The following is a 24,316-nucleotide window of genomic DNA, read 5'->3' on the forward strand; positions in this document are numbered from 1 at the left end:
CTTGCGAAAGAAAGATTCTGGTCAGCGAAGGTACCAGAAAGCGAGCTATGAATAATAATCCAATGATATTTCCTGGCGCAATATCAATAACCAGAAGTCGAAAACTGGTGCCTGCCTTAAACCCATTCTGCTTTGGAAGATGTGGAAACTCCGATCAGGCGCTTGGAAACCACAAACGGCCTCCCAGTCACATATGAAATGTTTCATTCGTCACTGTCAACTCACTTGCTCCTTCTTCTTCTACCCTTCACCGACGCCATATCATGAAGTTTGGAAAGACTTTATTGAAAAACCAGATCCCAGAGTGGTCCAGGAATTACATCAACTACAAAGCTCTGAAGAAGCGCGTTAACCGCGCTGCTGAAGAATACAGAGTTGGTCAACAACAAGCATGTGATGACAGTGTGGCAGGTACGGAAACATATTAGTGATCGTCATGCGTAGGTTCTTGTCTGCGTTCATGGAATATCGTCTGAACCTTCTCTAGCCATATTCTTTGCACTGGATAGAGAACTGGAAAAAGTGAACGGTTTCTATACCTATAAGCGTGGGGAGATTGACCGTCGACTGTGGGTATTGAGCGAAAAGTTCAAGCACCATGATTCAGCCAACGTGCACTCAATACAGACACCAGTGTACCAATCTGAATTTCTACTGGCTCCCCAAGATCAAAGCCCGCTGGATGATCCACATGCTAATTCTCAGTTCGTTAGTGCCCTGAAGGAAACTCTCGATCAGTTGAACAAGTTGATGTGGTTCGCGGAACTCAATAACAAGGGCTTTGGGAAGATTTTGAAAAAGTAAATCTTTATTTCCATAACAACCATCATATGGAGCTGGCAATGTTGAAATGCATATTACAGGTTGGACAAGCGGCTGAAACTGGTAACTCGCAGCGCTTATTTAGAAACCAAGGTTAGCTGTCGACAAATGCTGTCATTCTTACAAAAAATATCGCTAACCCCATTTCGAACTTCTTAGGTTGATGTATTACCATTTGCGACATACATAGAGCTGAAGGACAAGATGGATACAATTTTGCTGTGGATAAATGTGTTCACTAAAAATGTTGACGGGACGGGACAGCAAGTTGAGAGAGCGGGTATTACCGGCGCGTTTGCCGACAATTCTCTGACTAGCCGCAATAAAGAAGAACTACTCAACAAGACCGAGATGGAACAGTTAAATGCGGCTATTGGAGACGATGATACCAAAAAAGTCCAATCGATACTTGCTGGATGCCAATTTCAGGAGACCGATAGCCGATATCGCCGACAGGTATGGACAGGGGTGTGGCTTATATCTCGCGATGCTCGAGCTCACGCTGCAAATTTATGAATGTAGCTGCTCAACAAGCTTCTGGAGGTTGCTTGCAAATGTATGTCGCTGGACGTTGTAAGCTTTCTACTTGATTTAGGAGCTAGTCCAGCGAGTCATGACGATGTGAACGAGCGCAACTTACTTCATAAGCTTTGTATCCAAGGAGGACAGCTGATTGAGCAGGTACCTACCGTTGCTAGAACATCACCTGTTGATCCTAGCTTGGAGACAATCACTCTCATTGAGATTTTGCTCAGGCATAATGGTAGCTTGACCAGTCAATCGGATATATTGCATAGGAAACCGTTGCACTATGCTGCAATGTATGGATTTGCTCGTATCGCGGACGTCCTTTTACAACATTCGGTTGCCAATGGAGAATACAGCGAAAATCAAAACTTTACCAGTCGCTTCTGGGTGGACCACGAAGGCTACAGCCCATTGTTCTATGCTATCTTGAATGGAAGGACTGAAGCCACCCGAGTCCTCATTGCGCGGGGAGATATCAAGGATATCGATAATGCCCTTAATCGTGAGTATTTGTACGTCTTTGAAAAATAAGCTGGCGTTGCAAGATTCTTAAACATCCTCCAAGCTTCCTCAACATTTGAAGAGTTCAACATTACGAATCAAGAGCTTCCTCGTAGTACCAACTTCCCTCATGATTCCTGGTGCCAATCCCCTCTTGCCATTGCATGCAAAATAGGGAACGCGAGATTGACCAAATTGCTTATTGAAGTTGGCGCGAACTTGGAAATGAAAGATGAAGATGGAGAAACACCGCTCTATTTCGCTGCACGTAATGGTCATGTCGACTGCATTGAAGCTCTTCTGAGGGAACCTCTGACGAAAGCTGACATCAATGTTCAAGATACTGTGAATGGATATACACCACTGATGGTAGCTGGTAAATATATTCATCAACTCGATTGTGCCGTATCTATACAGCAACTAACAGTTGTGATTTTTGGTGATAGCTATCGAAGGAAATGCGAGTGTTGTGGAAAAACTTGTTGCTTATGGTGCAGATATCAACCTTGTGGATTTTGAAGGATGGAATGCTCATGAACATGCCATTTTCCGAGGATTTACGACTCTATCAGAATTGCTGAAACCCGCCAGTGTAGCGACGAATGGAGATTCGAACCATGCTGGATCAAAGTATATTCCCGTGCCTGAAAAGAGGCAGCGTAAGGACTCTGCCACAAATGCAGTAAGGGTGTACGGCCACAAATATCTCAAAGGTCAAACCATGGTCATTGTTACTCTTGGCTCCAATGACGTTAGAAACCAACTTTGTACCAAGTTTGTAAATTTGGAGCAATCTCTTTTGCAAACCGGCGAAGCTCTGTCCATCGTCGTCTCAGCCACCAACGCAACTGGCGAGTTCCCTATCATCGATTTGCCGCCTCCGGATAGCCAGAATTACGGTATATCTGAACGTCCGGAACCTATTGTGTTGTTTACTACAGAGCCTCACAAGGTTGTATTGAAGTTTGACGTTGTCCCTACTCTTGGAGCGTATAAACGGGAGCTGGTTGCCAGAGGAACAGCTTTACTCGCCAGCGACCAAATCACATCCCAAAGACCGGGCCAAAACCGATACGGCGAAACTAGCTTGCCCCTGAGAGGTCAACTTACAGTTCCTCTCATTGACACCAAATCGCTCGAGTTTGTCGGTTCCTTGGGTGCTGAATACCTAGTTGTGACTCCATTTGAGCATCCACACATGAAGATTGGCAGCCGACAAACTTATTACAAATCTGTTGATACTAAGGTATGCTCTATCCAAATTTTATGTTTCCAATGTATTTTCTGTGCGTGTGTGTTAATATGCTGTTTAAAGGTTATTGGTCATCGTGGTTTGGGAATGAATAAGCGAGCATCCCGGCTTCAGGTTGGAGAAAACACAGTACTATCCTTTGTAACAGCCGCTTCTCTCGGTGCAGAGTATGTCGAATTTGGTATGTGTGTCTTACAGTCATGTACCTTTCATTATGTTTGGAACTTGAAATAACATTCCTTCTAATTCGGTAGATGTACAGCTTACTAAGGATCTAGTACCGGTCATTTACCATGACTGGACACTCACTGAATCTGGATTTGACATTCCTATAAATGCTGTCAGCGCTGAGCAATTTCTCAATTTGCGTCCATCTGGACATATTAAAGAATACCATCAAGGCGTCACGAGCGATAGAAAAGGAAGTATTGTACCCACTGCCAATGCAGCCAGCAATACTGATGAAAATATTTTGGATACTATGTCAGCATTACCTGATAATCCTATTGCCAAGAGCAGAATCAACCGATCAAACAGTTTGAGTGCACTTCCAGGAGGCAAAAGTGACCGTTCCTCGGCTTCCAAGAGATTGGACCTGACAAAGACCAACAAAACAGGCAAGGTGAAAGGCAACGGTCCGGAGAGTATTCAAGCACCATTCACGACATTGGCAGAAATTTTTCGTGTAAGTCATATTGTTTTTATTTAGAACATTGTTAGAATTGATTAGTAGTAGGATGAAGACTAAACTTTCCTACCATTTGACAGCAAGTGCCAAAAGACATTGGTTTCAATATTGAGGTCAAATACCCTATGGTGGATGAAGCCGAACAGGATGATCTACAATACGTCCAGGAACTAAACTTGTTTGTGGATACTATTCTAGAATGCGTCTACGAACATACACATGCAGATCGAAAAATTATCTTTTCATCCTTTCACCCTGATATTGCGCTCCTTGTCAACATGAAGCAGCCAAATTATCCAGTATTCTTCCTTACCGACGCCGGAACACTTCCTATGGCAGATGTGCGTTGCAACTCCATTCAAGAGGCCATTCGATTCGCAAAAGGTGCTGACCTATTGGGTATCGTCACGGCTAGCGAGCCTATTTTGGCTGCACCAAGGATGGCCAAGGTTATCAAACAGACTGGATTACTGTTGTTTACGTATGGTGTTTTGAATAACGAGGTGGTTAATGCGAAGGCTCAGCAGTCATATGGTGTGGATGCTGTCATTGTCGTAAGTTTACATCCGTGTGATACTACTTTTTATTTTTATTTTTCCAATAGAACTGCGGTATTAATTTGTTGTCATAGGATTCGGTGCTGGCCGTACGCAAAGGACTACAGGAGATTTCAGAATAGACTTTTTAGATATAAGCATACCCGTTCCCCTTCAACATGTAGTAACTATTGGCAAATATGTCTACATAACGTGAAATAAATAATTACATCCCACTACATCAGGCCAGTGGAGATGGGCGATTTATGATTATATTGCTTTACAGGTGCGCTATACACACCACGTCTGATGGTAATCTGTTAAACTATGGTACATTTGTTATGACTAAAATTACTGCCACTGGTATATGCCAAGGGATTTTCCCATCACACATTTAAGTACTAGCTTTCGATTAGAGTTGGTTTTCGGCGAGCTCTTGATGTCCTTGGCTACGTGTCTGTCGTCCATTTGAGCCTCGGCGTTGTCTGCTAATAAGGTAGTTCGGAGCATTGCCGTATTTACTCGAACTCCGGGAAACCGAGCTTGAATTTCTTGCAGTTGATGCGAGTTGTTATGTACATTTTCCCCAATCCATTCTCCTATCTCTCCTTTCAGTGGGATGAGACACCAAAGCATTTTGAAAAGACCTCCTTGAGTTTTGATACCAGTGTCACCATGTGACTTGAATTGAATGGTGGTTCGGCTGTCGGGTTGGATGATTCCCCAGCTATTATGTACAGAAAATAAAGGACGCTGTTTGCCGTACACGAGGATTTTGTAAACTAAGATTGAGTCCTTTGCCACATTCCGCAGCGAAAGTATTGATGTCTTTCCGGAAGGTCTGGTGGTGGAAAATAAAATTGGCAAAGCAGCATTTAATTCGACATTCCTGGACGCTGACTGCGGTACTGCTTTTAGCTGGTATCGACGCACGGACGATGCTGAGGACGCTTGCTTTAGGTATTCATCTTTGATATTAGTCGACAGATTTACACATAGCAATCGTTCCTGAATCATGGACTCTTCGTGAAGATCCTGCGCCAACAAAATACTCAGCAGATTGCTGGGAGTTCGTTCAAGGCTGAATTGTTGCTTATTCTTCTCCACGTAGTTGGCAATCAATCCAGTACGCTTGACTTCAATCCACTGCAGTTTGAACTGGTACGTTCTATTGGAGAACTTGGTGAGGTTTTTAATCTTGATTTCAATGGTTGCGTTGGCTGTTGGTTCGATGATTCCTGAGGAGGGAAAGACCGTCCATGATTGTTCATTCAAAGACCTGAAGCTAAACGCCAAGTAACCGTTGGTTGGATTCATTATTTGTAGGCGCTCGACTCCTGAACGGATATCAATGATATGCCGTCTGTATCGCGGAAATGCTGCCATGGAGTCGCTTGTCATAGTGTAAGGGTATGTTGAAAAGTAAATCTATCAAAAAGTGAAAAATGACTCAGTAGACGGTTGATATTACCTTTATAAATGGTAATTTTCCAATATTGGACTACGCCACTTGGAAGTGGCACATGATTTCCCGCTTTGCCACACAGTCCCACTAGAGCCCAATAAGGTGACTCATTGTGACCTGGTCGCTTGGCAACCGGCTTTTTTATTATTTTACATCGTTTAGCTATACTGCATCTCCTTGAGCTAACATTGAAATTCTATGGGGGTTTACAGCAACACTCTTGGTGCAGTTATCCGTCTTGTAAATGCCCACCAGGCGGTCAGCCAATTCGAACATATTGTTTCGTAAACTAATGATGACGAACTGTGCGTTTTTGGTTCTTTCCTTAATATAGTTGGCAACAATAGATACGTTTCGGAAATCGAGTGCTGCATCAATTTCATCCATAACATAAAGTGGAGTTGGCTTGAAGTGATGAAGTGCAAATACGAGGGCGAGAGAGCTCAAAGTCTATGGACATTGAAGAGAAATAGTATGAATAGCTGTCGCAACCTTCCGCAAAGTATGGGCATCACTCACCTTCTCTCCTCCAGAAAGATTTGCGATGTTCTTCCAGCTTTTCTTTGGAGGCATCACACTGAAAACAATTCCTTCCGAGAATGGATCCAGACTGTCGACAAGTTCTAGTTCGGCATTGCCGCCGAGTGTGATCATCTAAGGTACCAATTGGCATAAATATTTGAATTTACCTTTTATGACTCAACCGTTCTACCGCCTTACCTGATACATTTCCTTCAATTTCTGGGTAATGATGTTAAATCCTTGCATGAATTCATCCAAGCGCGCTTTCATCAAATTATCCTGTTCAGCTTTAACCGTATCTCTTAGACGTGTAACTTCCGCAAGGTCATGTGCACGTTCACTGTACTCCTGTTCTCGTCGTCGGTACTCTTCTAACACCGATAAGTTTGGCTTAGCGGCTTGTACAAAGGCTATGTGTTCCAAGTAGAAAGATAGATTTTAGTCACTGCCATATCATGAACCGAAGACAGCCAAAGGACAAACCTTCTAGTTCCGCTACATCAGCCTTCAGCCTTTGTTTGGCATCCTGCATAGCTTTCAATTCTTCTCGGCTATAATCGGGTAAAATAAGCTCCTCGTCGCTTTCATTCCTTTGAATTACACTGTTAGCTGGCACTCCATATACATTATGATCACTTTCATAATCTTACCAAATTCTCTGTAGTGTCAACTTGGAAATTTGATCTTGCCAATGTTCCGCTTTTCGCTTATTATCTCCAAGTGCCTTTTGATAATCTTCGGTTTGGTTCTTTATTTCAATTTCTACTGCCCTGATTTTGCTGATGATATCTGTCTTGGTGTCCAGTTCTTCCTTCAGCTCTTCAAGGTTGGCTTTTTTGCTGTCCATAATCTGGAATGACATTATGTTATCTCCTTGTCTCAAATGCTGACGAGTTCAGTATACCATAAAATGCACTTACGTTCTGAGATTCTTCAGCATTTGTTCGAATTTCGTTAGCTACCTTGGAATTCTCGTCGATTTGCTTGGTCAAATCCTCTAGCTGAGCATCCATCTCCTCAACTTGCTGCTGCTGTCTAATGATACTTTTGGCAAACCTGGTGGCATCTTTTTCAGCTTTTGACTTTGAGACAATGGACTTTGTGATTCTGTCGTTTAACAAATCTATTTGTTCCTTTACACCGTCGACTTTGGCTTTTTGGAATCGCAGTTTGATACCTCCAGCTTCCATGATTTTTCGATGCAGCTCTTTGATGGTATCCTCCAATTGCGCAGTCTGCTCTTTCAGGTGGTCAACTTCTGCCGTGAGTTCCTCTATTTCACCTTGGATCTGCTCGTGCCGTTTGACGTTAGCTGGATCTGGTTTAGCATTTGCCCTGCAAAATGTTTGGTGAGACTTTGACGAATACACATGATGGTAAGAGATTTTTGCAATAGGTATACCTCAGTTCGACTAATCGCTTCCTTGTGTCATTTTTTCGCTTATCTAAACTTTTCAATTCCATATCCAATTTCTCCATATCCATTTGCATCCTTGGGAGATTTTCCTTTTTCTCATTTAGGTTGCTTTCTGTAGTTCGTCGCTTATCCAACAGTGAACGGAGTTCTTTGTCTAGTTTGTCTCGCTCTCGCTCGAGATTGGCAACCATTTCTGGCGTGATATCGTCTCGCTTGAAAGTTGAGCTCATAGCACCCCGTTGAGGGCGTGAACCTCCACCGGTCATTGCACCTGATTTCTCAATCAATTTGCCATCCAAAGTGACAACTCGCCATCGCTTCCTGCCATAAGCGATTCGGTTCGCCTGCTGAACGTTGTCAGCAACAAGTGTGTCTTGCATGACACTGTAGAATGCTGCGGCAAATCTTGCTTCTTTAGGCCGAACAAGGTCAAATAGTCGAGGCACGTTCTCTGGCGTTTGTATTCTACCCATATCCTTGTTTCCAGTCTGATCGAGCAGAGTAAACACAGCTCTTCCAAGATTGTTCTTACGCAGATGCTCGATGCACTTTTGTCCTGTCTCCACATTGTCAACCACAATGTTTTCCAACGCGGGGCAAGCCGTCGAGATAGCGATATCGTACTTGTCATCAATGACACCTAGGTTGCCAAGTCGATCCTAATATACAAGATGAATACATGTTCTAAACCTTAAAAAGTCTAAGACTTATTACCAGTCATTACCTGAATCCCCTTCACATCTCCTGAATCCCTCAACCGGATCAAACCATCTAAAACTTTGCCTCTAGATTGTGATTGCTGCATTACTGCTCGAGCTTCATCAGCCTTTTGCCTTGCCCCACTCAAAGAATGTCGAATAGTACGTTCTTGTGGCTCAAAAGTCTATATTGGACATAGATTAAATATTGCTGTAAATCGCCCATAATAGCTCCAATCCACCGTTGCATACCTGTATTTTCTTTTCGAGCTTTCCCAAGTCTTGCTGCATATCCTGTATGCTAACTTTTAGCTCTTTGAACTCAGATAGCTGATATGAGATGTTAGTAAAGAGGATCAGTACACTTGTTAAATGTGACTATTATATAACACTATACATACCTTGGATTTATGGGATTCTTCAATGGACGCCAATTCCTGCTCACCACTTTCGACTGCCTTTTTACCAGCTGTAATTCTTTCACTGAAGATGTCTCGTTCGGATTTTTTGACATCAATGATATGCTTCTTTTCGTTAATTTTTTCGGTCCATGGAGCAAGTGCCAGCTGATGTTCTTCAATCTGTTGAACAAAGACGTCGGTTTTACCCTTCAACTCTTGATTAATGATATCGAGTTCTTTTTCTTCGACTTGCAGTTGTTCTTCGAGATCCTCCAACTCTTTCTTTCGATTCTCTATCTCATCAGTACTGTTTTTCATTCGATTTTCTGCATCAGCTTGCGAATGTTTATCCTATAGCGTCGATATTCAATTTATATTAGCGTCAAGGTGGACGAAATCTTTTTTTAAAAGAAAAAAAACCTCTTACCGTTGCTAGCGCAGTGTTCACCTTCTTCTGTTTATTTGTTAGATGCTTCTTGCGCTCTTGCAGCTGCACGTCGTCTCGCTCAAACTTTGCCAGTTTACTGTTGATCGCACTTGTTTCTTTCTCGGCAAGCTTCAAAATAAACCCTGATTAGCGTGTGCTCATTGCCATACCCAACAATGCTGTGCGTACTTCATATTCTTTCTTTGTCTTCTGATACTTTTTGTCAAGAACTTCAACTTCCTCCTTGATACTTGAATGCTTTTGTTCTTCTGCAGCCATACGCTCCAACAAATCGTTCTGTAATATTGTTTGGTTAAGATTTACAACAATGATCTACTCCTAGATACCTTCCACTTACCACAGCTCTCTTCGAGATTTCGACATTCTCGTTTGCTTCCATAAGATGCATTTGATATAACTGATTCTTTTTACGAGCCAGTTCATTTTCGTTCCTCAAGTAATTCTCAGCTTCGATTTTTTTAGCCTGTGAGGAATGAAACCTAGTTAATCGAGAATATCACGCCATCATGTGGGAAGAAATGTAAGTACCTCCAAGCTGTTCTTCTCCTTCTCAACATACTTCACACGATTCAGCTTCTCTGTTCGCTCGTCGTTCAACCGGTCCAATTCGATATTGCTTTTTTCAATAGCGTCCTTGTACTTTGTGGTTCCAACAATATCCTCTAGATACTCTAGCAATCCTTCATCATGGTCGTCTTTTGCTTTTGGTTTCATCAACGCAATAGATTCAACTTCACCCTACGTTGAAAATATTAATAATCCAATCCCTTTACTTTTCACTCAGATGTCTTGAATCATTTACCTGGAGAATCAAGAATCGCTTATGATCCAAGTCGATGCCACGTGCCTTGAGAAGAGTAGTAACCTCAGTGAATGAACTGGTTTTAGAGTTGATGTAATATTTGCTGCTATTATTTCGAAAAGCCTGGCGGGACACTATCAATTGGGAATTGTCGACCACGGTGTATTCTTCAGATCCAGGCTACGGAGCGGGCTGTGAGTGGCACATCCAGAAATTTATCACAAGATGAAAGGAACATACCTTATCATAAATCTCTTGAAAATGTACTTCCACAGAGCACATATCAAGGTCTGGATAAGAAGCCGAGTTATGAATCAGTTCTGACAATTTGCCTTGACGCATTTTGTTTGCTCTATAACCAAAGACAAACAGCAGTGCGTCTATAACATTAGATTTTCCTGATCCGTTCGGTCCAACAACAGCACTGAAAGACTTTATGTTCCACTCATGTTAGTTTTCGGTATATATATCGCTGTATAGCACAAGTCGTTTGTCTTACTTTATGAAATGGTCCAATATTTTGACGGCCGGCATAAGATTTAAAGTTATTGAGCACCATACGTGTCATGACCATTCGAGGCTTTACCTCTTCTTCAGGAGTAGGAGATTTCTGAGGTTCACTCCTGTTGGAGAAATCGCTCACCATTCTCTGACTACGCTGAGAGCGAGGTGTTGCAGGCGGTTGGCTAGATATTTGCCTTTGCGGTGTTTTTGGAGGCTCTGGTATGTTGTCTTGAACAGCTAGGAACTGCGAATTGGTTTGCGAATCTGTTTCAACCTTGCTGACTGTGATGGATATCTTCGCATCCGTGCTTACTTCGGCTGCCATAGTACTTTGTAATTCTGGCAGCTGACTACCGTTCTGTTCATGGACGCAATGGGAGTCAGGTACGGCGACTTCTTTATTTGCTTCTACGATCTCCAACCCTTCCAGTTGCTGAAAATCAGACTCGGGACTATCGTCGATTGCCCTCCTTTTGTAGGCAGGTTGCACCATGTAGAGCTTGGGGTGGTAATCGAGTATCGCGCAGACCAGCTGTTCGCGTGTATGGAATTTGAATTGGCGGCTTTTGAATAAATTTTTTGGTTTAATGTGGACGTGACGAGCTGGGAAGAATCTCGTTGCAAGAGTCCATATTGGACAGCTATCACTTATAAATGATTTGCATTACAGCTATCTGTGAAAAAGGCAAAGAGAAGAGCTGAGCGCAATTTTCAAGCTATCGCCTTGCGATAGACGGCGGTAGTCGCTTTTTGAGTGTTTTATTCAAAGCGCGTGAGGTCAGTAAGTCGAGCGCGTGGGATGGCAAAAGGTAGCTCTCGAAAATTATTTTGTCTCGTAGCGAGGAGTACCAGTTAGCCCAAGCACTGGTAATGTACTAAACATCCTGCACTATCTTTCAAGCTATCTCTCCACTATTCGCGTCTATAACATGCTGTCTCAATTATATCAGACGCAAGGTTTTATATAGATTGAAAAGTTATCTGCACAATATAAGCAGCGCGTAAATTTGCTTTATAAATATCTAATTGAAGGGTATGCGAAGTAATGCTCTTGAACTACTATGTTAACACCAGGATCGCCTGCTTTCCACAACGGACAACATGCTTCACGCAAGGAAGTGACATATTGAAAAATATAATGGCAAAGATGAAGATAGTATTTTAGAAAGTCTATAGCTTCGATGGCAACGATTTGTCAATCTTATTCTGACGCGCCTATAGATCGAGCACACATTGCAAAGATAGCTTCTTGCAATAGGCTTCAGTATGATTCAAAAGAGTTCAGCTAATTTCTCACTAATTCTTTTGTCTGTTTCCCTTATTCGAATGATATATGACGCTATTATATTATGATGAGAACGATGCTGCTTCGCTAGAAAAGTCAACAAAAAAATTACCTGATCAGGCAGTTGAAAACATACGAATTTGCCGTTGATGACGTCGGTGTTTGAATATTGTTCCTGAGCAAACCCTTTTGCATTCACTCACAATCCAGCACTCACCAACCGTATCAAATGGTGGTAATTACAGCAAAGAGTTTTGCCAATAGCTTTTGGGTAAATTTCATTCCAGTATACATTTTGATATCACTCTGCACTCGACGAACTGACGCTTCATTTCAGGGTAGAGACGATGTTGGCTTTGAGGTGCTCACAAGCAAAATGAGCAATGGAAAGAAAACTTGCGAAGAGCTAAGAGCTTTTTATAATGTGAAGTATGTGACCTTTGGTTGCCCCTCTAAAGGATCATTTGTTTGTTTGCATCAGTGTCTACATTTTTTCAGTATGAAGAGCTGCATTGACATGATTTCTATGCTCCGACAGAGCAACCTTACATGACGATCTGGGTCGGAAGTTACTGAAGCATGTACGCATGGGCATAGGTAGAGATGAGACAGGGTAAAGTGTTATCTTCTTTTACACAACTTTTGTCTCGTACGGTTCGGAGTTTACTGACGGCTTTACGCGGCACGATTCAGCAGTACCCTCAAAGACCTATTGGAGACATCCCGGAAAGAAATCGAACTAAACGCACAGGCCAACATCGATATGGCAACCAAGATACGGAACAGCCTAGAAGTTCCTTTAGAGAATTTTATGCTCGAGCAAAAGGACAAAAGAAAGTTGGTAAGTGACGTATAGAAGCTGTTTAAATGGCCTCTCCTCCAGATCTGATGCATGGATATGAATCAGGTACAAACCACGGTGGATAAAGCACACCGAAATAAGCAGTTACACGCCGCATACGTTATGAAGGTACGAGAGGTGACTTTGTATGTCGTCGATCTACTTTGGGACGTTTTTTAATTAACAATACGAAAAGGCTAAAGAAAAATATGATTCTGAATGTGGTAAACATGCCAATCTTGAGTCTCAGTTGGCTTCGACTTCATCGCGGGATGCTGACAGGCTCAGGCTGAAGATAGAGCGTTGCAAGGCTGAAGTCGACACATTGGGTATGAGTCAAATTTGAGACAACCATTATAACAAGCAAGTTACTAAGCTTTATCATAGACAACGAATATCAATCAGCCTGCCTTAAATTGACTGAAGCCACAGCTATATGGAATGCTGAATGGAAAATAGCATGCGATGTACGTAATCTCTCCTCAACTCTGTAGCTATAATACCATTCACTAACCATCTGAGCTCTGTAGAGATATCAGGAGATGGAAGAAATGCGAATAGAGTTTCTTCGTGAAAGCTTTATGACTTATGTCAACATCGTATCAGGTTTATCTGTGGATGAAAGAGAGGTTTGCCTTCATGAAGATAACAGACTCGTTTAAATACCGTTGATATGATACCCTAACCATAATTTTTTGCTACAGTCTCTAGAGCGAATTACGAACTGTGTTGGAAGAACAGATATCACACAAGATATTGATGCATTCATAGACGAACAAGGAACGGGACCAATGATTCCTGGTAAGCTAGAATGTTGACCGTTCACCTTTCAATTTCCGCATAGCTAACACTGATGCTGCTTTAGAACCTCCCGTATATACAAACTTCTTCGCTGATAAACCAGAGCCAATACCAAAATACCAAATCGCTAAGTTTGCACCAATAACAGTGCCCGACAATACCAAGTTCAATGATACCAGAAATAGTTTTTCTCAGTACTCCGAGCAAGTTCCTGCCGTGCCGCCTAAGTCACCACGAGAGCCTGCAATCAAATCTCCCATTGCTAAGATGATCAAGGATGATAAAGCAACTGAGAAATTACTTCAACGACGAGCCAACCTTTACTCAAGTACGGACAAAACTATGCCAAAGACTACGCCTACACCTCCACCTCCACCTTCAAAGTCAAAATCAAAATCAAAAAAGTCGATACCTATCATCAATCTTCCCGGGGACGAAAGTTTAAGTGATGATAACGATGATCATAATGTCGATCCGAGAGCGAATATCTTGGTCAACTTAGGAGGCAATGTTTTTGAGATCGATAACACAGAAGGTGACGATTCATCATTGGATACTTTAACAGCAGCTCAAGAGAGGCGGACAAAACGGCGTGCACCTCAAAGCCAAAAATTGGATGAAGCCTTTGACGCCTCAATCAGTGACTTACTTCAAGAACTAGGAGTTCATGAAAAGAAACGTACCTCGCCTGACCATGAAAAGAACGTGACAGCTTTGTCCGAAGCTCATGACCCTGTACAGTATGAGGCAGAGCATCAATCCCACCAAATAGGGTATGAACAATATCAGCCCGGCCCGGTGCCATCACACACTACTTCAAATATTTATCACCCAGAACAGCACTATTCTCAAGGATATGAACCTCATCAAACTGCATACTACACTAATTATTCGCAGGAAGTCCCATATACAAATTATGAACAAATGTATTCGCAACAAGCTAATAACTTCAACTACTATGACACTGGCACCATACAAGATCCTTCATACTATCCTTCATCGACACATTACACCACCACCACCACCACCACCGTTGATCCTCATGTTGCCTACGCCTACCCCCAATCACCCTACACAAATGAAACAGCGGAACATCAGACACCGAGGCATTACTCGGCACAGCAGTGGACCACCCAACCGGATTATAATACATCTCCATACTATCATGGATAGAAAAATGCAGAGTTTGCGATAAATAACTGTTTTTCGTATGTAATATTTCTATTGTAGATGATCGATTACAAAGAGAATGAAATGGTGAAAGATGAGCAACTTGGAAAAAAAATATCTCTATACAACAAATGTAAAATGAGTGCAATATGGTGTTTGAGGAAAAAATGTATGCACCTCTTTCTAGTCAGAAGCGACCGCTGACTTGGCTTGTTGTGCTGCTGTGGGCATGGGACAACCAAGCTTGACACGCAGAGCGTCATAGTGCCGTTTATCTTGTTTAGATACACTTGGCGACACTTTTTCGAATGCGGTATTGAAGTCTTCCAAAGTGATGAAGATCTCTATTTGAGAGTTTTTATGTTCCTCTGAAAGAGTGGTGCTGTGGAGATAGAAGGTCTTGCGCAATGCGGCAACAGCTGCTTCTCTGACCAGAGATGCCAAATCGGCACCGCTGAAGCCTTCACATCTGTGATCATTGGCAAGTGCAGCCAGTGAAAGCCCTTCTATCAATGGCGATTTCTTGGTGAGCTTCTTGAGGATATCGTGGCGTTCACCAGCGGTTGGTAATTCAACGTAAAGTAGCTTGTCAAGACGCCCTGGACGCAACATGGCGGGATCGATCATATCTGGAAGTGACTGTCAGAACCTAGCTACAATTCATATGACATTGGTTGACGTGTGCTTACCTGGACGATTAGTGGCAGCAATTACGTAGACTTGACTACGGTTTTCAGCACCATCCAGCTCCGTAAGTAGGGTATTTACAACTCGTGCAGAAGCATCCGATTGCTGATCGTCACGTCTAGAGCACAAGGCATCCAATTCATCAAAGAAGATAACACAAGGAGCCGAGGCACGAGCACGCGCAAAGACTTGTCGAACGCCTCTCTCACTTTCTCCAACGTACTATTGCAAAACGATCGCGCCGTTAGAATGTCTCGAAGCAACATCATAGTTGAACGCAATGATCGCTTACCTTGTTAAGTAACTCTGGCCCTTTTACTGAAATAAAGTTTGTGTTGCTCTCGTTGGCAACAGCTTTGGCCAGCAAAGTCTTACCACATCCAGGAGGTCCCCATAAAAGAACGCCAGCTGGTGCTGTAATTCCTACTCGCTCAAAGAATTCCGGGTGGTTGATGGGTTCAACAACTGCCATACGAAGTTCATCACGAACAAACCCGAGAGCTCCAATATCATCCCAGTTGACATCGGGAACGGTGGCAAAACCTTCACGCTTAGAAGAAGGCTGTACTTTAAGCAAAGCGAGGTTGAAGTCGTCGTTGGTTATGGCCAGCGATTCCAATTGCTCTGGTGTCAATGGCGTTTTGTGTGACTTGATGAACTCTGATATGTTTCTAAGCTGTTCTAAGGGAGTTTGTGACTCGAACTCTTCCACTGAAGTGGTTTGCACTGGAATTTTGCTCGTTTCTTCCACGACTTCAGCTTGATCAATGGTTGAGTCCACATCCATATTTTCGGTTGCTGGTTCTGTGCTTTCAGTTTCTGAGATAAGCTTAGGTACCACAACAGGAATAGTTTGAAGATGTTTGAATATACGCTTCACAGCAATGATACCAGCAGCAGTAATCAGAGCTTGCAAGTCAGCACCAACGTAACCCGGGGTCGCTTTTGCTAAAGCTGCAAAATCAAATTCGCCTTCGAGACGTAATTTCTCAGATAGCACTGATAGAATCCTATTGGACGGGATGTTAGCAGTGTTGGTACCATGCTGTACATATGAAAATGAAAAGATACAATACTTTTCTCTGGCTCTCTCATCAGGAACACCTAAACTGATTTCCTTGTCGAATCTTCCAGCCCTTCGCAATGCAGGATCCAGCGAATCGGGCCGGTTAGTTGCTCCGATGATCATGACAGGTTTATTACCTGTCTTGTCCCATGATAAATCTGAAAAAGACAGTTTAGAGCATTATTCTGTTTTTATATGTCGTCGATCGCTTACTTACCATCCATGCAAGTTAACAATTGAGCCACAATTCTTCTTTCCATTTCTCGCTGGGCGGTTTCTCGCTTTGGTGTAATAGCGTCAATTTCATCAATGAACAAAAGGCATGGAGCATTATCCTATTGAACGTTACAATCAGAAAAAGAAATGAAAACACGAGACAAATATGCAGACATGTCAAAGTAGAAATACCTTTGCCTCTTCAAATACATCTCTTATTTTCTTTTCGGATTCACCGGACATTCCGGAGACGATTGAGGGAGCAGATATATTATAGAATGGAACACCCATTTCCTTGATGAAAGTGTGTTAGCTTGCCAGTTCTGAAGCTTTCACTAACGACCCAATCCCATAAATTCAACTTACTCCAGCAATTGCATGAGCTAACATGGTCTTACCGCATCCCGGAGGTCCATGAAGTAAAATACCACGAGGTGGTTGGACACCAGTATGAATATAGACTTCGGGATGCGCCAAAGGCATGGCAATCAGCTCCATGACTTCTTCAATACATGTCTCAATTCCTCCCAAATCCGATAGTCGCTTCGAAGGTGGCGGAGGAGGTCCAGATGATTTGCTCTCAGCTTAATCAAAACAGTAGATAATTGGCGTTAGTTCCAGCTGTATTTACAAACGAAAACATATTACAACAATCAACATACTTCGAACTCGCTTAGAGGATCCGCTAAGCGACGACTTGCTTCTTTTTTTCACTTTGACTTCCTGGTCTACCGTGGTTGCCGAAGCTGCTGTGTCTACATTCTCATTCTCCTGTACTGCCTCCGGTACATTGGAAGACTCTGGTGCCGATTGAGCTTGTGCTTTCGATAAGTTCCATAAGTTTGTGAGATTCTTATTCATTGCGTTCGTCTCCTGTGCGGGCTATCAGTGATGTTAATAAGCCAATGGCTTTGGTTTTTCTACAACACTTTGTCATCTTTAAAACATACTGCGGCATATTCTCCTTCATCATCACTTGAAAGAGGCTGTTCGCTGCTAGTAGTTGCTGCCTTAGTAAGGTGACTGTGTTAATCATGTTTGTACCCAACACTCACCTCTCCTGGTCAACTTTAACGTTTTGAAAGTCTGGCAATACTATAGAAACTCAACATGGTCAGATTTTCCCGCCGTTATTCAAGCATTTAAGATTTTGAACAGATTTGTGGTCCTTACGCTTTTCAATCGTCTTTTCCAACTGAAGCTTCTTCATCCTTCGCATACTTATGTCGGAAACCTGAATGTATTCGTACAAGTTGGAGGTGCTCAAATTTTCATTTCCTTCTTGTTGATATTGATCAATCAGTCTAGAGACCTTGTGATCTAATGACTTTGATAGTCTTCCACCCGCGGGTTTCTTCATGACAGAAAGGTGAATTGACGGCTCAAAAAAAAAAATTCATTCCCCTCTCAACATCTTTTTGCCCGGTTGTGACTGTGCTCTTGCTGGTTAATCTGTTGCAGAAATTATATGCTTAAATTTGTTGGGTTTGGTTTAGACTTTGACGTTTTCAGGATCCCTCGATTTTTACCTGCTTATACGCTCAGTATATAAGCTTTGCCTTGCTATGCTATTAAGATGTTCAGGACGGAAAGTCTACCTTTATTTGATTGGCATCAATATTGAATTTATAGGTACTCGAGAGACTCGCCTTTTGTCTTTTTCGACTCGAAATTCAACATTATGTGACCGGTTCACATCCTCCCGACAAGCAATCAGGGACCAATTGCTTTCCCGGAACTCTTCTTTCTGGATAGTTACTTCGTGATTGGCTAGCACATACGTTGGATTTTGTAGGCCAGCCAATACATGGTAGGGTTGCTCGTGATACCTTGACTGCAACTTATTATTCCTCGTCATCCGTTGTTTGAAGTGGATCAACTTAGATAGGCTATCGTTAGCCATCTTCTTGGATCCTCTGAACTCGCTGAGAAATAACTCCTTCAGAGTCTCCAATCACCGGACTCTTTGATCCATCAACCACTCTCTGCCCCCATCCTTGAGGTGCAGTTTCAGGCCGATCACCTTGGCTGCGTCTGTTGTCCATTCGTTCAACTCGTAACAGTCCTCCGGACCGAAAGTAGTAAATGTTTAAACAATGCAAAGTATGTACGGTAATAAATCCATTTCTGCTTCGTTTGCACCATCTCTCTGTCTTTTAGCATCGCTGGGAACTCAGTAGTATGTATAGCTATAACTGCTGATATGTGTATAATCTCTTTAAAGCCGACAAGGTTGCTTCTCAAATCAAGTTTGTGCAAGAAATAATACGGTTGGGAGTATTTTTCAAATTTGAAGAGTTTTCGTCTCGCACTTCATTCATTCGCCTGATCAGTCTAATTTCACGACAAATATCACGTTTCGCTGGACCGGCTTAAATAAAAGTGTAAACACACAAGGGGGCAGAATAGTGCATTTCAGGAAAACTGTTAGGTCGTTTAGGTGTGTACGGAGAGGGGCAAGTAATTCCGCTCGGGAAGCAAGTGAGTCAAAGAAATAAAAAATTGGAGACTGAAATACTCTGCAATCCAGACATCAACTTTGGTTTCCCCTTACATTCCTTTATTACAATGAGTACGCTGAAACTCGGCGCACTTCTGGTCCGGTATGGCGAGAACTCTTTATCCTACATGTGAAATATTGTGAATCAGCGCAAATTGATAGTTACCCTTAATAGAACATTAGCAAAGCCGGTGGCAAATTCCATCAAAACCCAAGCTAAACAACATGCAACTTTCCGCGACTTTTGTATAAACGTTGCACAGGTATGACATAAGCTTTGTGTTAAAGACTGTAGGCTGGATAAGTATGTGGATGTCTGACAATCTTCGGCTCTGGGTAGATCTCACATAGAATGGAGATGAATATGAAAATGAAGTTCTTGGGCTATAGAAAAGAAGTCATTCGTCCCTTGAACGATACAAAGTAAGTTGCCATCATTGATGAAAATATTTGTTGACCTGAACGCTAATGCTGGGGAAAGGGCTATAGAAGCTGGAGCGAACTTCCTAAGTGAATCTTTCATCTTTGGTGTAGCAGCATCTATTATTTTAGCTGAAAATTGGCGGTAAGTATTTAGAGAGGAGGTCGGCGAGATTCCCCCACATCGTAAACCAAACTGACTGATCCGCATACCAGCTCGCGAGTCTCTGCGAGAGATAGACGAAACCTAGTAGATGATTCATTGGAGAAATTAGAAACGGAAACCAACAATCTTCGTGAATCAATACAAACGATGCAATCCGGGCAAGCATCGCTGCAAAGTAGACTTGAAGAAGCTACTCAGGAAAACGAACAGCTGAGGAAAATGTTGGATGAGGTAAGTCCTTGAATGTGTGATGAGCGGTTGAGTGCGTAACTAACCATCCGCACTTTGTACAGATATTGTCGGTCAGCTTAGGTTTACGGAAACATACAGGCTACGATCAACCCTCGGTTGTTCAGCTTCCTGGATTTGAGAAGTAAACAATGATGGTGAAACCTAATAATCTCCATCTGTAGCTATACCCCAGCACTTTTGTGATGGCTTCATGTAACGATTTACTTGACACGCGAACATCAGCATTAGGCTCCTTGATCGCTTACAGTAGTTTCATATTGCACAAGAATCATCCCATTGGCAAAATAGATGCCTTTTTCATTCACTATTGTTGAAGAAATGTATCATACACTCTGCCTATGCTACGTTTGCGACTCAATCAATTAATAAAGCAAGCTTTCAAGCACCCATACTTTCGATTTTCACCCTGGACGAAATATGGATAACGCTCCATAATGACAGCTGAACGATAGGCGTTTATTAGATAAAAAGGGAAACGATATTGAATGACATGATGTAGCGAGCAGTGCAGGTGTATGCAAGGTATATACAAATCAATCATCAATTTGTTGTACAATGTTACAATCTAAGAATGGAGTACTTCGGTTTGCTACCTGGGCAATTTTAATCTTTGGGTAATCCTTGTTGTAATTGCTCAGGTGAGGGGAACTTGGATTCGAATTCGGTAATAGATGGTTCTCGAGATATTCTTTGTGTCGGCCGCTGCAACCCTTGGTTAGCGTTTTTTGAGGGATTGGTTGCAACATTGGATGCTTTGGCAGCGCTGGAAGGTGTCAACACAGGCGCCATGGCGGCAGACATACGGAATCGTGCGGGTTTGGGCGGCGGTGCAGGCCGATAAGGACCACTTTGGCTTGGGGGCATAGGTACAGCTTCTGCTGGTGGAGATGACGATTCGGAAATAGGACTTTGACGAGCGCCTACAGGCTTAATAGCATTCTCTTCTTGAGAAGTTTCCTTTTTACTCTGGCCACTGTCGGGAATGCCGAATGTTGGGGAAGCAGTTTTTGAACTTGGCGACTTCTGGGAGACAATGCTTGAGGTATCTTTCTCTGACTGCGTTTGTTCAAAGTTAAATTGTACTCCATCATCGGTAGGTGATGGCGAAGGTGATTGCAACATCTGGCGGAAGCTCTGGATACTCCTGTTCATCTGCGCGATTTCAGACCGTTTTGCGCTCTGTGCTGGATGTTGTGGGGATTCGACTCCTTCCTGACTGATGGAGCGTCGCCATTTCGACACAATAGGAGCTTCGGTACTTGGAGAGGTTGCAGCTTGACTACCACTTTCCCTTCGGTCTACTTTTTGCGCGCTGGGTGAGGACAACTTGGTGGAGTTTCGTCGGGGTTGACTATCATTACGCCTCTCATTAGTTGCATGCTCAAATCGCTGGAGCTGCTCCATGACTTTCGATTGGATATAGTTGCCTTTGTTGCTCGTTCCTTGGGAACTGATAGAAGATCTCTTGGAGACTTGATCGGCATGTTCACCTTGAGGTTGATATCTGTCTAGAACAGATTGACGCGCGGGTGGTGTACTGTTTCTAGGTCCTTTACTCTCTTTCTGATATGTCTGATCCAGAGCCCGGAAGACTGCAGAACCATCTGATTTCTTATTAGACTCATAACCACCAGATAATTGCTCGTCAAGAGATGACAAGTCTGGGAATTTTCGATTAAAGGATTCAACAGTGTCTTCCTTATGGGAGGCGTATTGAGGTACGAGATCCGAGAATGTTGAAGACTTCGAGTTGTTCAATCTGCTATCCTGATAATTTGAGCTCTTGGATGTACTTCTAGCAGTAGAATCCGGATTCCTTTTGGCGGTGGAGGCATATTGACTAACTTGAGCTGCTGAAGACTTAGAATCTGAATTGTCTCGTGAATGATCTAATACCAAACCATCTGACATCTGTTCTGCTTTCTGGAGATTTCCATGTCGCGCCTTACTGGTTGGATGGCCATACTGCTTTGATGATAGTTCCAGTTCCTCAGAACCAGCAAGCGTATGAGAGGAAAGTGGAGATTTTGCAGTGGTGGCAGTGGTAATTGGCGTGCCCGGAGCGGATTTAGTATCTCTGATGTTATCACTGCCAGACCTAACAGGAGAGACAGTACGGTTTCCTAGAGAGGATTGTCGGGGTATGTTAAGTTGTCCACCACTGCGAGATGACTTTACTAATTCGTTGTCATCAATAAATGGCTGGGTTTGCGTTTCCAATTTTGGCGATTTGAAAGAATCAGGCGTTGAAGGGGATGCAGCACGTTGATAGCGGCCAACCTTGGTGCTGTTCTCTTGAGACGGGTCCAAACCTGGAGTGGAAGGTTGTGGAGCACTGGATTGAGTTGGTATGGTATTTAGCACGCGGCTCATTGATGGGCTCTTCTTGGAGTCGGTGTCGGAGTTATCTGCTTTCGATGTGAACGAGGTATTCTCATTCAGTGAGAAAATCTTGGCTGGATCAAAATCGGGAGCTGACTGCTTGTGAGTGGTGGACGATGAAAAGGATTTGGGATCGAATGGATCAAAGTTCTCGCTGGACTTGCTGTCATCAGTAGATATCCTTTCTGGGGTATCTTTTTCTTTCCTTTCAGGTCTGCCGCGTCTCATGGGAGTTATGTTTGGCGTTTCTTGCTTGGGCAATACTCGCTGCTCAAAAATAGAGTCACTTCCGCGCTTAGAAACTTCGCTAGTTTGAGATTGGGGGGATGATGTCGAGGAGACATTGGTATAGATCTAATACAAGTCAAATGAGTGAACAGTACAAACAGACAGCATCAATGTTTGCACCAACATACATTTCGGATAGGACAGTCCTTTCCTCTTAATTTACAAACTGTCTCCACAACTTGATAGATATTGGGTCGTCTATCTTGATCTTCGCTCAGTAGCCAAGAGATCAAATTCCTTGTGTTGTCAGAGAACTGAGGACGCGGTGGGAATGTGAATTTAGCACTTAAAATGGCAAGAGGCCCTTGCTCCTCAAATGGTGTTGTATAGTAGCATAGCTTATACAAGAATACGCCCAAAGCCTAGTCGATACACGAAATGGAAATAGTTAGAGACGAGATGTCTTATTCACATCATAGGCACATAACTTCGCATTACCCAGATATCTGCTTTCTCATTGATAGGTCGTTTTTGGTATATGTCGATCATTTCCGGAGCTCTATACTGTAATGTAGTATGTCTTTGAATATCATCTTCCAACTTTTGAATCTCTGGTAATGTTTGTGGAACATAGGTGCCTTTTGATAGACATGCTGATCCAAAATCGCACAATTTGTATCTTCCAGATGCCGAAATCAAGATATTTTCGACCTAAAAGCACTATTAGTATTCATCTTTTACAGATCTATTTTGTTGTCGTAAGGAATACCTTCAAATCTCTATGTAACGCTGGTGGATTGCAGTAGTGCATATATGCAAGCGCCTGGAAACGAGCCAATTTAAAGTCAATTTCCTATTATATCCCTCATGTCATCATCCCAAAAAGAGGTTACCTCGCTAACATCCCCAAATATCTTCAGAATCTCAGGTTCAGTAAGCCGCTGTTGAAGTCGCCTATTCATTAAATCGATAACGCCTCCGCCTACATGTAGAGATCAGTACACTGTTCGTACGTTTACTGAAAGTATAAGGGTGTTACCTGGGCAGTATTCCATCAGGATGAGGGCCTCGAATCCTCCAGTGGGCAAAGGTGATACCTGTGAATCAAAGTATCTGACGATATTCTTATGACTTCCTAGCCGTCTCTGAAAAAACGCACGTAGATCAGCCCAGCAACTTTTAGTACCGAGGACGATGGCCACAGAATACGTACCATGAAGACGATCTCTTTTTCGACTGATTTCAACCTCTCTGTATCAGGTACAGCTATTCGTTTCAATACAATAGGATCTGGAAATTCCTTCATTCGTACAAGATAGACATGGGCGAATCCACCTTATATGTTGTGAGAACCACATGTCAGATCAACTCGATTGATCGTTTATTACCATATAGCAATGTGACGTACCTTCAGCCAGGAAAACCTGAATGGCGACCGTATGACGACCTACAACTACCTGAGTTCCAGGAGACATAGCACCAGGAGGAGGCGGAGGAGTATTATGTGGTTCCGAGCCAATTGGCATTGAAGGAAGCGTCTGGCCTACGCCTTGCTGCTGTGGGATGCGTTGCCGATAATCCTGCTGATAATGGCCTGCACCAGGAGCAGGTGAATACTTATTGAAAGCAGAGCTCATGTGTGTTTGGGCTTGAGAAGACTTCGCTTTTTTTGCTCGTTCGAGTAGATCGAGCTAAATGTTGGAGCACTTGGAGAAGGA

At 42.9% G+C, this 24,316-nt stretch overlaps 7 protein-coding genes across 7 annotated transcripts; 3 read left to right on the forward strand and 4 right to left on the reverse strand.

The window, feature by feature from the left end:
• Positions 1 to 237: 237 nt before the first annotated feature.
• On the forward strand, positions 238 to 4,574 carry K450DRAFT_230264 (uncharacterized protein). The gene is made up of 12 exons (XM_051587225.1): positions 238 to 411; positions 488 to 569; positions 714 to 800; positions 864 to 915; positions 982 to 1,278; positions 1,345 to 1,852; positions 1,916 to 2,227; positions 2,298 to 3,097; positions 3,167 to 3,284; positions 3,358 to 3,788; positions 3,872 to 4,345; positions 4,423 to 4,574. Exons 1-12 carry the CDS (start codon positions 264 to 266, stop codon positions 4,468 to 4,470), a joined length of 3,357 nt encoding a protein of 1,118 aa, XP_051446994.1. The 5' UTR covers positions 238 to 263; the 3' UTR covers positions 4,471 to 4,574.
• On the reverse strand, positions 4,575 to 5,752 carry K450DRAFT_230275 (uncharacterized protein). Its single transcript, XM_051587226.1, has one exon. The coding sequence runs from the start codon at positions 5,726 to 5,728 to the stop codon at positions 4,679 to 4,681; it is 1,050 nt and encodes a 349-aa protein (XP_051446995.1). The 5' UTR covers positions 5,729 to 5,752; the 3' UTR covers positions 4,575 to 4,678.
• Positions 5,753 to 5,954: 202 nt separating this feature from the next.
• Positions 5,955 to 11,077, reverse strand: K450DRAFT_197380 (uncharacterized protein; the record flags this gene model as incomplete). Its single annotated transcript, XM_051584541.1, has 17 exons — positions 5,955 to 6,242; positions 6,312 to 6,446; positions 6,513 to 6,724; positions 6,798 to 6,916; positions 6,965 to 7,200; positions 7,235 to 7,649; positions 7,717 to 8,390; positions 8,456 to 8,614; positions 8,682 to 8,759; positions 8,831 to 9,181; positions 9,258 to 9,400; positions 9,428 to 9,554; positions 9,616 to 9,757; positions 9,838 to 10,016; positions 10,081 to 10,260; positions 10,321 to 10,512; positions 10,580 to 11,077. The coding sequence occupies 17 exons, from the start codon at positions 11,075 to 11,077 to the stop codon at positions 5,955 to 5,957; spliced, it is 4,128 nt and encodes a 1,375-aa protein (XP_051446996.1).
• Positions 11,078 to 12,063: 986 nt separating this feature from the next.
• On the forward strand, positions 12,064 to 14,774 carry K450DRAFT_230288 (uncharacterized protein). The gene is made up of 10 exons (XM_051587227.1): positions 12,064 to 12,140; positions 12,207 to 12,298; positions 12,408 to 12,482; positions 12,566 to 12,710; positions 12,777 to 12,839; positions 12,907 to 13,039; positions 13,098 to 13,177; positions 13,241 to 13,339; positions 13,415 to 13,511; positions 13,576 to 14,774. Exons 1-10 carry the CDS (start codon positions 12,099 to 12,101, stop codon positions 14,682 to 14,684), a joined length of 1,935 nt encoding a protein of 644 aa, XP_051446997.1. The 5' UTR covers positions 12,064 to 12,098; the 3' UTR covers positions 14,685 to 14,774.
• On the reverse strand, positions 14,775 to 17,571 carry K450DRAFT_230292 (uncharacterized protein). The gene is made up of 8 exons (XM_051587228.1): positions 17,313 to 17,571; positions 17,017 to 17,234; positions 16,843 to 16,944; positions 16,652 to 16,769; positions 16,445 to 16,592; positions 15,661 to 16,378; positions 15,371 to 15,590; positions 14,775 to 15,310 (listed from the first exon to the last, which is right to left on the reverse strand). The coding sequence occupies exons 1-8, from the start codon at positions 17,509 to 17,511 to the stop codon at positions 14,865 to 14,867; spliced, it is 2,169 nt and encodes a 722-aa protein (XP_051446998.1). The 5' UTR covers positions 17,512 to 17,571; the 3' UTR covers positions 14,775 to 14,864.
• A 1,276-nt stretch (positions 17,572 to 18,847) lies between these two features.
• On the forward strand, positions 18,848 to 20,394 carry K450DRAFT_230304 (uncharacterized protein). Its single transcript, XM_051587229.1, has 6 exons — positions 18,848 to 19,090; positions 19,181 to 19,253; positions 19,326 to 19,413; positions 19,491 to 19,573; positions 19,632 to 19,715; positions 19,787 to 20,394. Exons 2-6 carry the CDS (start codon positions 19,219 to 19,221, stop codon positions 19,977 to 19,979), a joined length of 483 nt encoding a protein of 160 aa, XP_051446999.1. The 5' UTR covers positions 18,848 to 19,090; positions 19,181 to 19,218; the 3' UTR covers positions 19,980 to 20,394.
• Positions 20,395 to 22,765: 2,371 nt separating this feature from the next.
• On the reverse strand, positions 22,766 to 24,124 carry K450DRAFT_171658 (uncharacterized protein; the record flags this gene model as incomplete). Its single annotated transcript, XM_051584147.1, has 7 exons — positions 22,766 to 23,020; positions 23,097 to 23,309; positions 23,368 to 23,421; positions 23,492 to 23,580; positions 23,638 to 23,743; positions 23,812 to 23,933; positions 24,007 to 24,124. 7 exons carry the CDS (start codon positions 24,122 to 24,124, stop codon positions 22,766 to 22,768), a joined length of 957 nt encoding a protein of 318 aa, XP_051447000.1.
• Between the last annotated feature and the right edge of the window lie 192 nt (positions 24,125 to 24,316).

The sequence above is a fragment of the Umbelopsis ramanniana genome (assembly GCF_025399195.1).
Source record: "Umbelopsis ramanniana AG unplaced genomic scaffold K450scaffold_12, whole genome shotgun sequence".
In the NCBI taxonomy this organism is placed as follows: Eukaryota; Fungi; Mucoromycota; class Umbelopsidomycetes; order Umbelopsidales; family Umbelopsidaceae; genus Umbelopsis; species Umbelopsis ramanniana.

What these genes read in the sequence shown, in the direction of transcription:
- K450DRAFT_230264 (XM_051587225.1), top strand. Translation starts at nt 264, where the DNA reads ATGAAGTTTGGAAAGACTTTATTGAAAAACCAGATCCCAGAGTGGTCC. An exon ending in TTTGGGAAGATTTTGAAAAA is followed by an intron (nt 801 to 863) that starts GTAAATCTTTAT and finishes TGCATATTACAG; the next exon opens with GTTGGACAAGCGGCTGAAAC. An exon ending in GCGCTTATTTAGAAACCAAG is followed by an intron (nt 916 to 981) that starts GTTAGCTGTCGA and finishes CGAACTTCTTAG; the next exon opens with GTTGATGTATTACCATTTGC.
- K450DRAFT_230275 (XM_051587226.1), bottom strand. Translation starts at nt 5,728, where the DNA reads ATGACAAGCGACTCCATGGCAGCATTTCCGCGATACAGACGGCATATC.
- K450DRAFT_230288 (XM_051587227.1), top strand. Translation starts at nt 12,099, where the DNA reads ATGGTGGTAATTACAGCAAAGAGTTTTGCCAATAGCTTTTGG. An exon ending in ATAGGTAGAGATGAGACAGG is followed by an intron (nt 12,483 to 12,565) that starts GTAAAGTGTTAT and finishes ACGATTCAGCAG; the next exon opens with TACCCTCAAAGACCTATTGG. An exon ending in AATGGAAAATAGCATGCGAT is followed by an intron (nt 13,178 to 13,240) that starts GTACGTAATCTC and finishes TGAGCTCTGTAG; the next exon opens with AGATATCAGGAGATGGAAGA.
- K450DRAFT_230292 (XM_051587228.1), bottom strand. Translation starts at nt 17,511, where the DNA reads ATGAATAAGAATCTCACAAACTTATGGAACTTATCGAAAGCACAAGCT. An exon ending in ATCCTCTAAGCGAGTTCGAA is followed by an intron (nt 17,235 to 17,312) that starts GTATGTTGATTG and finishes GTTTTGATTAAG; the next exon opens with CTGAGAGCAAATCATCTGGA. An exon ending in TAGCTCATGCAATTGCTGGA is followed by an intron (nt 16,945 to 17,016) that starts GTAAGTTGAATT and finishes ACTTTCATCAAG; the next exon opens with GAAATGGGTGTTCCATTCTA.
- K450DRAFT_230304 (XM_051587229.1), top strand. Translation starts at nt 19,219, where the DNA reads ATGAGTACGCTGAAACTCGGCGCACTTCTGGTCCG. An exon ending in TTTGTATAAACGTTGCACAG is followed by an intron (nt 19,414 to 19,490) that starts GTATGACATAAG and finishes GGCTCTGGGTAG; the next exon opens with ATCTCACATAGAATGGAGAT. An exon ending in CGTCCCTTGAACGATACAAA is followed by an intron (nt 19,574 to 19,631) that starts GTAAGTTGCCAT and finishes TGCTGGGGAAAG; the next exon opens with GGCTATAGAAGCTGGAGCGA.